Source organism: Microcaecilia unicolor, chromosome 3 (assembly GCF_901765095.1).
Source record: "Microcaecilia unicolor chromosome 3, aMicUni1.1, whole genome shotgun sequence".
NCBI lineage: Eukaryota > Metazoa > Chordata > Amphibia > Gymnophiona > Siphonopidae > Microcaecilia > Microcaecilia unicolor.
This window is the reverse complement of record NC_044033.1, coordinates 171,623,784-171,636,538: the sequence shown is the minus strand read 5'-3', so window position 1 is coordinate 171,636,538 and position 12,755 is coordinate 171,623,784. Positions and strand designations below refer to the sequence as shown.

General features: G+C 39.5%; 1 protein-coding gene across 1 annotated transcript in view; it reads left to right on the top strand.

The window, feature by feature from the left end:
- FBXO30 (F-box protein 30) overlaps positions 1-7,700 on the top strand; it is a 47,652-nt gene extending 39,952 nt beyond the window's left edge. The window contains exons 2-3 of the mRNA XM_030196579.1: positions 2,355-4,434; positions 5,523-7,700. Of these exons, the coding sequence (XP_030052439.1) occupies positions 2,368-4,434; positions 5,523-5,726 (2,271 nt within the window). The 5' untranslated portion in view covers positions 2,355-2,367 and the 3' untranslated portion in view covers positions 5,727-7,700. The remainder of the gene's footprint in view (positions 1-2,354; positions 4,435-5,522) is intronic.
- The last annotated feature ends 5,055 nt before the right edge of the window (positions 7,701-12,755 follow it).

The window sequence follows — 12,755 nt, the reverse complement described above, 5'->3', positions numbered from 1 at the left end:
GTCAGCAAGGTCTCTTTGTTGGTAGGTGGCTGTATGAACCGACTGGCACACAGATGTTTAGTGTCTATTTCTTTTTGCTTTACTATGCAAATACTGAGGTTTCCAAGGGTCTGAGCATGGCTCTTATTGGCTGCCTCAGAACCAGTCTTCTCAGTCTCCACCTGCTGGTAGGCGTGCACAACCCATCAGTCATTCTGAGCCGGTCCGGAGGGACTAAAGGAAGGCAAATTAGCAGGTAAGACCTAATTTCTCCATTTCTTGAGCTGCAATTGTGATGTGCTCAGTAGAAATCCATATTTTCAGGTGAGTGACTTCACTAAAGACAGGATGGATTAACATTTTTCTGTTGCAGACAAAATTGGAAAAGATATTGAAAACAGTTATGTTAGAAGCTCTATTTGCGATTTGCACATGCATATACTAGCATTTACAGATGAATGGTCACATATATGTAGAAAACCCAGTTTTAGAAAGATGGCATTTACATGTGCAAGTCACAAACACATGCATATAAGCAAGGGAGTGAGGTCTGGCTGGTTGTGGGCAGGACTAGAACAAGTCAACAAAATGCATGTATTTCCCATTTCAGAAGGCGAACAAATAATATATAAGACCCCTAAAGTTAACACTGGGATTTACACCTGCTCCTGGGAATGTCTAGGTTTTATAAAGTTTGCTTGTTTCGGCAGTACTGTACAGGAAGGATTAGGGAGGTTGCCCCCTTAATCCACCAGTGTTTTTCTCCTGTCTCTTCTCCAAAATTGATAATTCCAAATGATTACAGGCTGTATCTAATGGGGAGAGCATTAAAGCATGTAGTTTTCTAAAAGGCAGGCATATACATGTAAATGCCAGTACCTGTAAGTGTATGCACTGAAATACCAACATACACATATAAGTGCTGATACTTAGGTATGTATGTTGCCGCGTTTCCTCTGTTGATATTGTAGATCAGAATTGCAAAATGGGTAACATAGTAATAGACGGCAGATAGACCTGAAAGGTCCATCCAGTCTGTCCAACAGTCTTCGTTCTCAATGGGTGCTGTCACTGATCTTTTCCTAAAATACTATCGGAATTGTACACAATCCAACCTGAACATCTCTGTTCCAATTTCTATTTTCTTTCTAGAATCTTTTTTAGCATATCTGGCCCCAAATGAATAACAGGTAATATATAACCTAATTTCAAACTTATTTTCTCTCCAGCTGTATATTCATATTTTATTTGAACTAATTATGATTCACAAAATATTAATGATATGCACAGGAATGCATAAGATTGATCAGTTATAGTCCTTACCTCAGAATTTAGAAGTAGAACTGTGAAAATGCATTTGGAGGTGGTATGATTTTGCTTCTTTTCACAGGGTGGGTAGTGGATGGAACAATTGCACCAGGAACTTTCTGATCTAACCACTAGTCTGTGGGACCCTTTTACTAAGGCGTGCCCAGAAGTGGCCTGTGCTGGTGTAGGCAGATGTGTTGGACGCGTGCGGGTCCATTTCCTGAGTGCGCCTGGAAAAAAGGGGATTTTTTTTAATGTGCCACAAAATGGACATGCGGCAAAATGAAAACCAGACCGCATCCATTTTTGGCCTGAGACCTTAACACCACCCATTGACTTAGCGGTAAGGTCTCACTTACTAACTGGGTGATAAGCATGCAGCTGGTGCCAACTGCTGATTACCGCCTGGTAAGGGTCCCGCGGTAGAAAATAGAAAATATTTTCTACTGTGTGTTTTGGTTGTGTGTAAAAAATGGAATTACCGCCCGGGACATGCAGTAGCGCCAATTTGACACGCGTAGACGCTTACATGCCTTTGTAAAAGGGCCCCTGTATTCTTGGCTGTTAACATCAAGCCATCCCATAATTTAGGGCCCCTTTTACCAAGCTGCAGCAAAAGGGGTCCTGCGCTGATGTCGGTACATGTTTTTCACATGCGCCGAGGCCCCCTTTTTACAGCAGCAGGTAAAAGGGAAATCTCTCTTTCCTACAGGAAGTGGCCATGTGGCAAGTAAAGCACTTGCTGCACGGTCATTTCGGGGGGGGGGGAGCCCTTACCACCACCCATTGAGGTGGCTATAAGGGCTCCTGCACTAACCTGACAGCAACTGGGCAGCGTGTGGCACTGCCCAATTACCGCCAGATACACTCCAGCACTACAAAAATAAATATATGACAGTGCGCTAGAGGTGGGAAGTACCGTTGGGCTGCTGCGGTAGCCCGCCAGTACTTCCTGTTTAGTGAGCAGTAAGTAGTCTTGTATCTAATTGTATGGAAATTAAGAACACTTATGCAATGAACATGTTTTTTAGTTTGGAGGTTTCATAGCACTTGTTGTTCTATTTCAGAGCTGAACTGATAATGGATGAAGGCCAGCAGCATCCGCACTGTGATAATTGTGTGAACCGGCGCTGTATGATCCGACCAGAAACTGGACTTTCATGTGATTTAATTAGGTGCCCATTGATTTGTGGGGCAGTTTTTCATGCCTGCAAAGCTGATGAACACCGTATTTTATGTCCACTTGAAAGAGTGCCTTGCTTAAACAGTGGCTTTGGATGTCCTTTTAATGTTATGCGAAGCAAAATCGCAGAACATCTGGAAATATGCCCTGCCAGTGTAGTATGCTGTACAATGGAATGGAATCGATGGCCAGTAAGTTATGCAGACCGAAAGTCCTATGAAAATCTAAGTAAAGACGTTGATGAAGTGGAACAGCTAGATATGGCTTTAGCTCTTCAAGACCAACGAATGCTGCTGGAATCTCTCAAGGTAGCAACTATGATGTCGAAAGCAGCTGAGAAAATGTCAGAACCTGTAGAACAAATATCTGTTAAATCAAGCATCCCTAGCAAAATATTCTCAAATGCTGTAATAACTGGTGAAAAATCTTACAGTGCTCTTTATCAAGCTACTGTAGAAACAACCAGGAGTTTAACTGCTGCATTAGATATCTTGAATAATGCTACAAGAGAAATTGGAATACTCAGTACGAGGTTATGTGAGGCAAACCGCGAGACTGTTGAAAATTTGCAGATAAAAGAACAAAGTATTAAGGATTGTTTACAGAATGGACTACTAGAAGACCAAGGGTGTTTTGATGAAGATGACATGGGAGCAACTGGTGGCATTGATTGTCAAATTGAGTCACAATTAAATGGTTCAAGTGACTCTTGCTGTGGAATAGATGAGCAATGCAGTTTAAATGGTGACATGAATACAAATGAAATTCCTTCTCTGTGTAATGGGTTCCATATGGAAAATTCATGTTCTGAACTTTTGGACCAGAGTGAAATGGAGTTAGATGTCTATCATCCCAAGCAATCTATTTTTGTAAATGGTACATGTATGATACTGGAGGAAGAGTATAAAAATAATCCCTTAAAGCCTTATAATTCTTTACCAATTGCAAAACAACAATTATCAGAAGTATTATCATCAAACAATTTGTCTAATGGTGCTGTACATGATGATCTAATCTCTGAAGAGTCCAATATGGAACAAATATTGAAGAGAAAATTAGAAAAAGATGTACTAAATTATGCAGCTGTATTTGGTCAACGGCCCTTCCTTGTTTGCACATATTCATTCAGGAAAATGGAAGACAAAGCAGTTGATACATCAGATTTGGAGATTACAGAGGACCCCATGGGTCTTCAAGGGATTGATCTAATCACAGCTGCTTTACTGTTTTGTCTAGGAGACTCCCCTGGTGGAAGAGGGATTTCAGATAGTTGTTATGTTGATGAGTATCATGTTGATTTTGGAACACAGACTTTTTCCCTTCCATCGGCATTACTGGCTACAAACACAATGGTAGGGGAAATCGCTTCTGCTTCTGCATGTGATCATGCCAACCCACAGCTCTCTAATCCAAGTCCTTTTCAGACACTTGGGCTGGACCTGGTACTAGAATGTGTGGCTAGATATCAAACCAAACAGCGTTCAATGTTTACTTTTGTCTGTGGACAGTTATTTCGAAGAAATGAATTTTCTTCTCATTTTAAGAATGTGCATGGCGATATTCATGCTGGCCTCAATGGTTGGATGGAACAGAGATGTCCATTAGCATATTATGGTTGCACGTACTCTCAGCGCAGATTTTGCCCTTCAACACAAGGGTCAAAGATTATTCATGACCGCCATTTAAGATCATTTGGTGTTCAACCTCACATAAATACAATATCAGAATCTGCTGTGTGCAGTTTGCTAGGTCTTCCTGTTGACCATTTAAGCAGTTTGCCTTTTGAGGTTCTTCAGCATATTGCTGGCTTTCTAGATGGCTTTAGTTTGTGCCAGTTTTCAAGAACATCACGGCTAATGAGGGATGTATGCGCCAGCTTGCTACAGGCCCGTGGAATGGTCATTTTGCTGTGGGAAAAAAGACAGTATCCAAATGGAAGTTCATCCTGGCAAATAAAAGATAAGGTTAGTTCACTGCCTTTTGTTTTAAATTAAAAATAGAAAAGAAACTTTACACTCTATTATAATTAATGGAAATAAAATCCAGTGTTTATACATAATCATTATGTACTTGTGTATTTTACACAATTTTTTTTAACAGGCTGCCTTACTGGTACTGCAATTATGTACGTTACTCCAGTTTTAAAAGGGAATATATGTGCATACTTTCTCTTTGAAGAATATAACACTGAACTACATGTGCACATATACATTTACTATTTAGCATTAAAAATTTTTGAAAATATAAAAGTATGTGTGTTAAGTCCAAACTTTGCCCTAACTCCAAGTCTGGTGGTGCCTCCATTCAGCAGGGATAAAAGGATGCACCACAGTGTTACCTTTGGGCTTTTTACCCACATGCTTCATGCAATTAATGAGCCATATCCTTGCATAAACCTCTATGCATGCAAATACCTTTTAAAATTACCTTTGGGTGCATACTTGGCTTTGGTATAAATGCAAGTCAGAATGCTACACTATATTCCTTTTTGTATTTTAAATGCAATAATTCTGATATCTGTGCCAAGCAGTATACCTCTTGATCTTCATGGTTTCCTTGAAAGTAGAACATCAACCTCTGCTGTGTGTGAATGGCATTCAAATTAAGATGGTTTAAAAAATTGTTTCTATTTAATGTTAAGACCTTGCTTTTGTAGCGCCAGAAATGGCGTGTGCTGGGGATGGGAACTATCGCCGGGCTGCTACGGTAGCCTGGCAGTACTTCCTGTTTAGTGAAATAACCCCTAACTGCTTCAACAAAACATGAACAAGTATTGTGAAGAAATTTTATGTAGTATGCTAACATCTTTGAAAAAAGGGAATTGGAGGATAATGAGTACGTTTCTCTGTATTGTGGGAATCTGTCATAGCAAAAGAAGAAACTTTAATATTAATCTTGGTACAGCATTGCGGAGTATGTTACCAAAAAGGTTAAAATACTTCTCAGTTTTTATGTCATGTACTTTCAATATGCTGTTGCCCACTGTAGATTTTTGTAGATTGGGGAAAAATAGATTCAAAATTTGCATTTACTTTTTTTTTTTTTTTTTAAGGTGTGGCGATTCAGTACAGCGTTTTGTACTGTAAGGGAGTGGAAATTTGCTGACATCATAAGCATGGCTGACCATCTGAAGAAATGCAGTTACAACACTGTAGAGAAAAGGGAGGATGCCATCCCTCTACCCTGTATGTGTGTAACCCGAGAGCTTACTAAAGAAGGACGTTCACTACGATCAGTCTTGAAGCCTGTACTTTAAGCTTTATGAACATACTTGCACATACTCGAGCACCTGATGTAACCTCTCTGTAATATTATACATGACACTTTATTAGTGAAATCTGATTTGTCTGTATATAGTATATATGTTTTGATGTGATGTTTATTTTTTTATACATAATACGGTTTAGTCAAAGTAATGACAAATGCCTTAATGTTTAGAAAAATTTGGAACTTGCTGGACAGGGTAGTTCCATCTAACTTTTTTCCCTACTGAAAACAAAACAAAAAAAATTTCTGTGTTAGCATGGTTTGCTGATTCATTAGTGCTGAAATTTCCTTGACAAATTGCAATATATATATTTTTAACTCGTATAGGGGGTCTTTTACAAAGATGTGATAGCGTTTTTAATGCACGCCAAACGCAAGAGATGCTATAGGAATATATGGGCGTCTCTAGCATTTAGCGCACCTTTGTAAAAGGCCCATATACAGATTTCAGATATGAAACTTAGAAATCCCTTCTCCTTGACCAAATAAATTCTCGTTATGCATTTGTATTCCGTGTTGCATTATACGGTATCCATGTATCCAACACCTTAACAGCTTGCAGTGGATGTTCATCTAGGAGGTAAACCACTAAGCTTTGTGTTAAAATTGGTAGTTTTATTTCAACTTAACCATATAGTAGTACCTGTTTTGTAATGTTTACTCTCAAATATCAGTGGCCTAGGCTGTGCACTTTGATATCAATAATTCATTAAGCAGTGTGACTATAACAAATTAAATCACAGTTTTATTTTAAACCAGTGTTAGCACTTTATTTTGTTTTTTAAAGTGTAAGCAAAAGTTTACTGTTATTGTGGGCATAAATTATTTCACTGTGGGGAGCAAATATTGCAAATGATTCATAAAAGCAAATTCACTTTTTTCAGTTACACATGCAATTATATTGGTAATTTATCAAGCTATAGCTTTATGAAATAAAATATATTTTAAAATTAAATATGAGATATTAACTCTACACTAGTCTTTGACGTTTGAGAATTATTTTATAATTCCTTTTGGAATTAAGGAACCGGCACACCACAACTTTCTTGTGTAGTAATATTTGACAAGAGGAAACCTTTGATCTGGTTAGTTAGAGATGTTAATGCAAGTCTACAGGTCCAAGATGCAGCTAATGAAAAGATCTAATGTATTCTACATGTTTGTAAGAATTGCTTTCTTCCTTTCTAGTTGGAATATAATAAAGTAAAGACCTAACAGGGATGTTTGGGAAGCATTTAAATTACTGAATATGTATTTTCCTTGAGTGTGTTTGCACATTACATTACAAAAGGCATGAGCAGTTCCAAAGTCTTTAAACAAATTTATAATCTACAACAGATTGTACAAATCTCTTTTTCTAAGCAGAAGTGTGTTTAGGAATATCCCTTTAGCAGAAAATGTACTTGGTTAATTTAAGCAATTTATCATGACTTTTTTAAGTGTACATAAGGATTATGTGGATGAACTTATTTGCTTAAGCACAATAATATGGAGACCACCGAGGAAGGACAGGTTGCAAAATGTTTGCTGTTACTATAAAAATTGCCTTTACAAACAAAAAAAATATTTTCATTTGACTATTTCATTATATTGTAGTTATAAGAGTGTGATCAATATCAATATTTTGAATTTAATTTGGATTTTAATTATATTGCCAAGCTGCTCTGAATCTGTATTTGCTGCTGCAAAGTCAGTGTTCTGTGCATATTTTGTGACCTCACTTTTTTTGTTGTTTTTTCACAAGCAATGTTTTATATATAGAAATAGTAGTCGTATGTTTGAAAGATCAGACAAACACAATTTCGTGCACTTCTGGAAGCAAAATTGTGGGTTAATGTTTTTTCAGAGCTTGCCTTTTAGCAGGAACTGGTAAATTTTGTGATTATTTTGCAAACTTAGGGGTCGTTTTACTAAGCTGTGGGAAAAAGGGCCCTGCGGTAGCGGCGGGGGGCCCTTTTTACCGCAGTGGATAAAATGCCCTCCCAAAAAATGGCCACGCGATAAGAACTCTTACTGCGTGGCCATGCGGCAGGGAGCACTTACCGCCACCCATTGAGGTGGCGGTAAGGGCTCCCGCAGTATCCGGGCAGTGCGCGGTGATGTCCGATTACCGCCGGGTAAGGGCGGTGCTACAGAAAAAAAAATTCCGGAGTGCCGGAAATGGCGTGTGCTCCAGCCAGAACTACTGCTGGCGGCTGCATTGGGCCGGCGGTAGTTCCGGTTTAGCGAGCGGTAAGCCCACGTTGGGCTTACTTCCGCTTTATAAAAGACCCCCTTAAACATTTTTGCCTTAGCAGTAGCTCTAAAACCTGCTGCAGTACATGTTGGGGCTAATTTTATTTTTAATAAATTTAGTCTCCCCTTCCTCTTAAACTCTCTTCCATCCTTTTCTCCCCTACCGTGATACAGATGAGCTCAGTTTTTGCACAAATGATTTACTGTGGTTTCAGTCAATGCAAGCTCTACAGCTTGTAATTACACTAAGTTTTGACTAATGCCAAAATGTGGTGTGTAAACTGTTTTCTTTTTTTTCTTTTGTTTGGTTTATAAGAGATGCAAAAAAAATGTTCATTCACTCGTATTCCGTGTTCCATAACCATCTAATAGAAAAATTTTTTTCAATCATAAATAGTTTTGCAATGCCAAATTCTAATAAAATTCTTTGGCTCACTTTGAGCAAATTTGTGAATCATTTTTTTCTTTTATTTAGACTTGTCTGTTATTATTACATAGGTTGCATTAAAGGTACACAATTTAATTTGGAGGTTACTGCATGCACTGTGCAAAATTAATATCATAGGTGCCACTAATTTGCACAAAAGATAATTTAGGGGTCCCTTTTACTAAGCTACATTAGGCTCCCAATGTGCATCTGATGCAGAACACATTAAAGCATCTTGCATTAGTTGCTGTCTGCTTGTACAAAGTGCGCAGTATTTCTTTTCATTTTTTTTTTGGGGGGGGGGGGACGTGACGTGAGTGGAGAATGGGCATAGTAATGGTAACCAGTTAGCCCAAAATACCACAAAAGCACCAGGAGCCTTCAGAAAAGGGACACGGTTAAAATCATAAAATTTACTAAAAAAAAAAAAGTCTTCAAACTTTTATGAAATTGAAGATAATTACATAGACCTAGAGCCCTATTTACTAAGACGTGCTAGCGTTTTTAAGCATGTGCTAATGCTAGAGACAATGGGTGTCTCTAGTGTTAGGGTAAGCTAATTTTTAGCACGCTCTAAAAATGTTAGCGCGCCTACAGCACAGCTTAGTAAACAGGACCCCTATTTTACTGGACAAATAAGGGAACGTATATGAAATTGCTTTAGTTTAATATTCTTAATTGAATGGAATCCCAATTTAAGTTTAGAACTTAAATGAGACCTCATTCTTAAGAGATAATGGACAGTTTCCTGAAATAATTTTATATACCCAAAACATGCAACATTAAATTATACCTGGGCTGCAATGGGCAACTTAAGCAATTTACTCAATAAAGGGGATGCCTGATCAAACTTTTTGCATCTTTAAATTAATTTAGCTGCAGTGTTAGGAAGAAGTTGGAGTTTATAGAAAGTGTTATGCTGGAAATCAGCATCTAGAACACTACAATACTCAAGTTGAGTCAAAACCAGTGCTTGCACTAAGACCCAAAAACCTTCTGAAAAAATGATGACCTTGGTGTTCTTAATTGATGTAATTTATATATATATTTTTTTAAAACACACTTCCTACTCAAATTATTCACCTGATTTTCCAGAGTCAGTTCAGAATCTAGAATAAACCCCAAAACTCTTGAAGAAACTTCAAAAGATGATTCCTCTCCTGATTTCAGTTTTATAGGCTTGGGAATAACTGAATTCGAAGTACCCAAAATACAACAACTTAGGGGCCCTTTTACTAAGCTGCATAAGCATCTACGCGTGTCCACCGTGCGCCAAAATGGAGTTACCGCCCGACTACCTGTGTGGCGGTAATTTCGTTTTTGGCGTGCGTCTGGGAAAATTTTTATTTTCGGGCGTTCTTAATGGATGCGTGGCATTTGGTGCGCGTAGGTCATTACTGCCCGGTTACCGCATGAGTCTTTACCGCTAGGTCAATGGCTGGGGGTAAGGTCTCGGACCCAAAAAGGCTGCTTAGTGTTGCGGGTGCTGGCACTGAATATCAGGCCGGCACCTGTATACCTTGAAAAATCTCCTAAACTGCCGTGATCCCCCTCCATCCTTCTCACCCCCCAACCCATACCATTTAAACCCCGCTGCAAAGTCACCACCCCAGCCCTCTAGGTAGGCCCCTTCCACCCAGGCCTACCTTCTAATCCCTGGTGGTCCAGAGGGTCATTGGGGGCAGGAGCGCAGCCCCCTCGCTCCTGCTGCTGGCATCTGGCCTCACAAAATGGTTGCTGCGACCCTCTGGACCACCAGGGATGAGTGGCTTGGGGACCTACCTAGAACGCTGGGGCTGGGGGAGCAACACTGCAGGGGAGGGTGCAGGCTGGGGGTACAGTGGGAAGGAAGGAGGGGGGATCATGACATTTAGGAAATTTTTTAAGCTATGTGGGTCCCGGCTGATATTCAGCCCAGACCTGCATAAAACTGTCTTAGGTGGGCCCCAGCTGAATATTGGCCTGCCCACATAAGCTCTGGCAGCCTGCCCACATTTAGCCCCCAGTATTCAGTGCCGGTGCCCGGACATGGCCCAGCACCGAATATCCGAGGCTAGTTTGTCTGACGATCAGCATTTAAAAAACACTGGCTGCTGCCGGCTGAATGTCGGGGGGAAGACGACGATTCCATATGCTTTATTTGTTGATAGGTCTTTTATCCTTACTGTTGAGGCCCTTTTACTGATGTGCTAAGCAGTTAATATGTAAATTAGCGTGCATAGTGATGTCAGCATAAAAAAGGCTAGTGTAGCCAGTCACTCCCAAATTTAATTGGCAACAGACGTTAACTTCATATCTTGATATGGGGCAGGAAATGGGCATGTACTGTGCATTAGTGTGAGGTAACTTATTGTATACTGTCACTGTTAGCATGAAAGCACTTATTCCTATCTCTCGGTATGTTTACTGTGAGGTAATTTTCTGTGGAATAACTGTATGGGAGCATGCTGAGCATGCCCCCATAAATGACATCACAAGCTTTGCACCAACTGTGGTACGTGCAAAACTTTATTGCATGTTAGTAAAAGGGCCCCTCTGTCTAGCCATTATAGAGCAACTCTTCTTCATTTGTAAAGAAAATCATCTTCTGATGCCATGAACATGCCTACGCCTTGCATCTATGCTATGTTTACGTTCCTGCTGCTTTTAATCAATATTGCTTTAGGCTGTTGGGCTGTTCCCATGTTAATCTGCATACATATTCTCTGTTATGTATCTTATTCTATGTCTATAATTCCTTCTCTGAGAATTCAATGACCTTGGAAATATCAACAACATATCCCATGTTATTGGCATGTCATTAACAAATGGAATCGAGCAGGAATAAAAATGATATTTTGTGGGGTTTTTGTTTACCAATAATATTGTGCACTTTTATGAAACGGTACACTGTTTGCAAAGGGGTTGCAAACTTTTCCCAATAGTGCTCCCATTCAAAACATTGTACATGGGTACATAAGTAATGCCCCATTGGGAAAAGACCAAGGGTCCATCGAGCCCAGCATCCTGTCCACGACAGCGGCCAATCCAGGCCAAGGACACCTGGCGAGCTTCCCAAACGTACAAACATTCTATACGTTATTCCTGGAATTGTGGATTTTTCCCAAGTCCATTTAGTAGTGGTTTACGGACTTGTCCTTTAGGAAACAGTCTAACCCCTTTTTAAACTCTGCTAAGCTAACCGCCTTCACCACGTTTTCTGGCAACAAATTCCAGAGTTTAGTTATGTGCTGGGTGAAGAAAGATGTTCTCCGATTTGTTTTAAATTTATTACACTGTAGTTTCATCGCATGCCCCCTAGTCCTAGTATTTTTGGAAAGCGTGAACAGACACTTCACATCCACCTGTTCCACTCCACTACACATGTGCAAAATCTTTATGAAAGTGCACTCTCTTTGCAATAGTGTGCACTCTTGGAAGAGCATGTGTTTGACAACGTAAGAATAGACATACTGGGTCAGACCAATGGTCCATCTTGCCCAGTATCCTACTTCCAACAGTGGCCAATCACAACTAGTAATTGGTAGAAACCCAAATAGCAGCAACAGTCCATACTACCAATCCCAGTAAAAGGCTAAAATACAAACTAACGCATGCGTCAACCTTTTCCTACTTGAGCACACAATTCTGGAATGCGCAGCCTGAAAACGAAATATAAATTAACTAACTTCCGTAAACCACTGAAGACCCATCTCTTGAACAAAGCATACCACAAAGATCAACAAATGTAAACTTCCTACAAATATATCCAGAACTGTCTTATAATATTTGCTTGTCACACTACTATCATGTTTACCAAGATCCTATGTAATACTAAATGTATATTCTCATATATACTTCCAGCATTCATGATGTATATTGTAAGCCACATTGAGCCTGCAAAGGAGGTGGGAAAATGTGGGATACAAATGCAATAAATAAAAATAATATAAGTTTTAATAAGCCGCTGTCCACAATTTGGTAATTGTCACATGTCCTTTGCTTAGGTTTCCTTCACAGCCCTTTATTCAACAGCATTGGATTTCTGCTGTTCGATGTAAAGATTTTGCCCCTTCATTTACTGTAGGTTTGTGCTCAAAGCACTTCAGGGAAGAGGATTTGAACAGAAGCAGCTTTTTAGTTTGTTTGCATATTTGATGCTTTTGCACGTTATCTTCAAACACTCCAAAAGACCCGAAAACCTCCAAAGTTTATGATCATTGAATACACCATCCAAACCAAATCCTGATAACGAAATACACTTGCCACTTCCTGAACCTGCCACTTCAGAGACAGTTCAGTTAAATAATCCAAAGTCCTGATTATAAGCCACTTTGTAAGCACCCTGTAATACATGAGAATGTTTTTATATTTTTT